The sequence below is a fragment of the Haliotis asinina genome, chromosome 4 (genome assembly GCF_037392515.1).
Source record: "Haliotis asinina isolate JCU_RB_2024 chromosome 4, JCU_Hal_asi_v2, whole genome shotgun sequence".
NCBI classification, from domain to species: Eukaryota; Metazoa; Mollusca; class Gastropoda; order Lepetellida; family Haliotidae; genus Haliotis; species Haliotis asinina.
Genome location: NC_090283.1, coordinates 7093923 through 7095019, shown reverse-complemented (window position 1 = coordinate 7095019; position 1097 = coordinate 7093923). Strand labels below are relative to the sequence as shown.

Sequence of the window (1097 nt, the reverse complement as noted above, 5' to 3'; positions counted from 1 at the left end):
ACCACCATCACCATCACCATCGCCATCACCATCACCACCACCACCATCACCACCACCACCATCACCACCATCACCACCATCACCATCACCATCACCACCATCACCATCACCACCATCACCATCACCACCACCACCACCATCACCATCACCATCACCATCACCATCACCACCATCACCATCACCATCACCATCACCATCACCATCACCATCACCACCATCACCATCACCATCACCACCATCACCATCACCACCATCACCACCACCACCATCACCATCGCCATCACCATCACCACCACCACCATCACCATCACCACCATCACCATCACCATCACCATCACCACCACCACGATTACTCTCATCCGCACCTAAATCACCATAAACTTCACCATCATCATCGCCACCACCATCCCCATCACCACAACTACCACTACGTTCACCATCACCACCACACCGCCATTGTCGTCATCCGCGCCACAACCACCACTGCCGCTACCACCAACAATATCCTCACACCTACCGCTAACACCACCCTCATCCACACCACCGCCACCACCACCACCAAGATCACCACCATCACCACCACCAACACCCTCACCCTGACCACCACTACCACCACCACCAACATCACCATCACCAGCACTCTCACCACAACCACCATGATCACCTTCACCCTCACCACCACCACCACCGCCACCATCACCCTCACCACAACTAACCTCACCACCACCATCACCCTCACCACCACTAACCCCACCACCCTCGTCCGTCGTCAAGCATTTTGTAGGCATTATCACGTTACAGTGGCCCATTCATTTCTGATGACGTGCAGGCGTTTTAATGATATGTCTATCCATTTAAACTATAAAGTACGACACCGCCCCTCAATGAACAGTCACAATTCTGCTCATAGTATAGCTGTTATTGCACAACGTATTGCACCGGCAGAAGACGCTAATGCAGATTACGAGGTCACGCAATTCACAATGCACTGAACACAATCCTGCTGTGCATTAGATTTGTATGGTGGTGAACTGGAACTAAGTGACAATACCCTCCCTACTGACACGCTTTCCTTGCAGACCGTCACTAGCTGGCAC

At 52.3% G+C, this 1097-nt stretch overlaps 1 protein-coding gene across 1 annotated transcript; it reads right to left on the bottom strand.

The window, feature by feature from the left end:
* Positions 1 to 365: 365 nt before the first annotated feature.
* On the bottom strand, positions 366 to 788 carry LOC137282263 (uncharacterized). The gene has a single exon (XM_067813992.1). It carries the CDS (start codon positions 786 to 788, stop codon positions 366 to 368), a length of 423 nt encoding a protein of 140 aa, XP_067670093.1.
* Positions 789 to 1097: the final 309 nt, after the last annotated feature.

Bases quoted from the DNA above. Each gene is read 5' to 3' on its own strand.
- LOC137282263 (XM_067813992.1), bottom strand. From the start codon at position 788: ATGCCTACAAAATGCTTGACGACGGACGAGGGTGGTGGGGTTAGTGGT.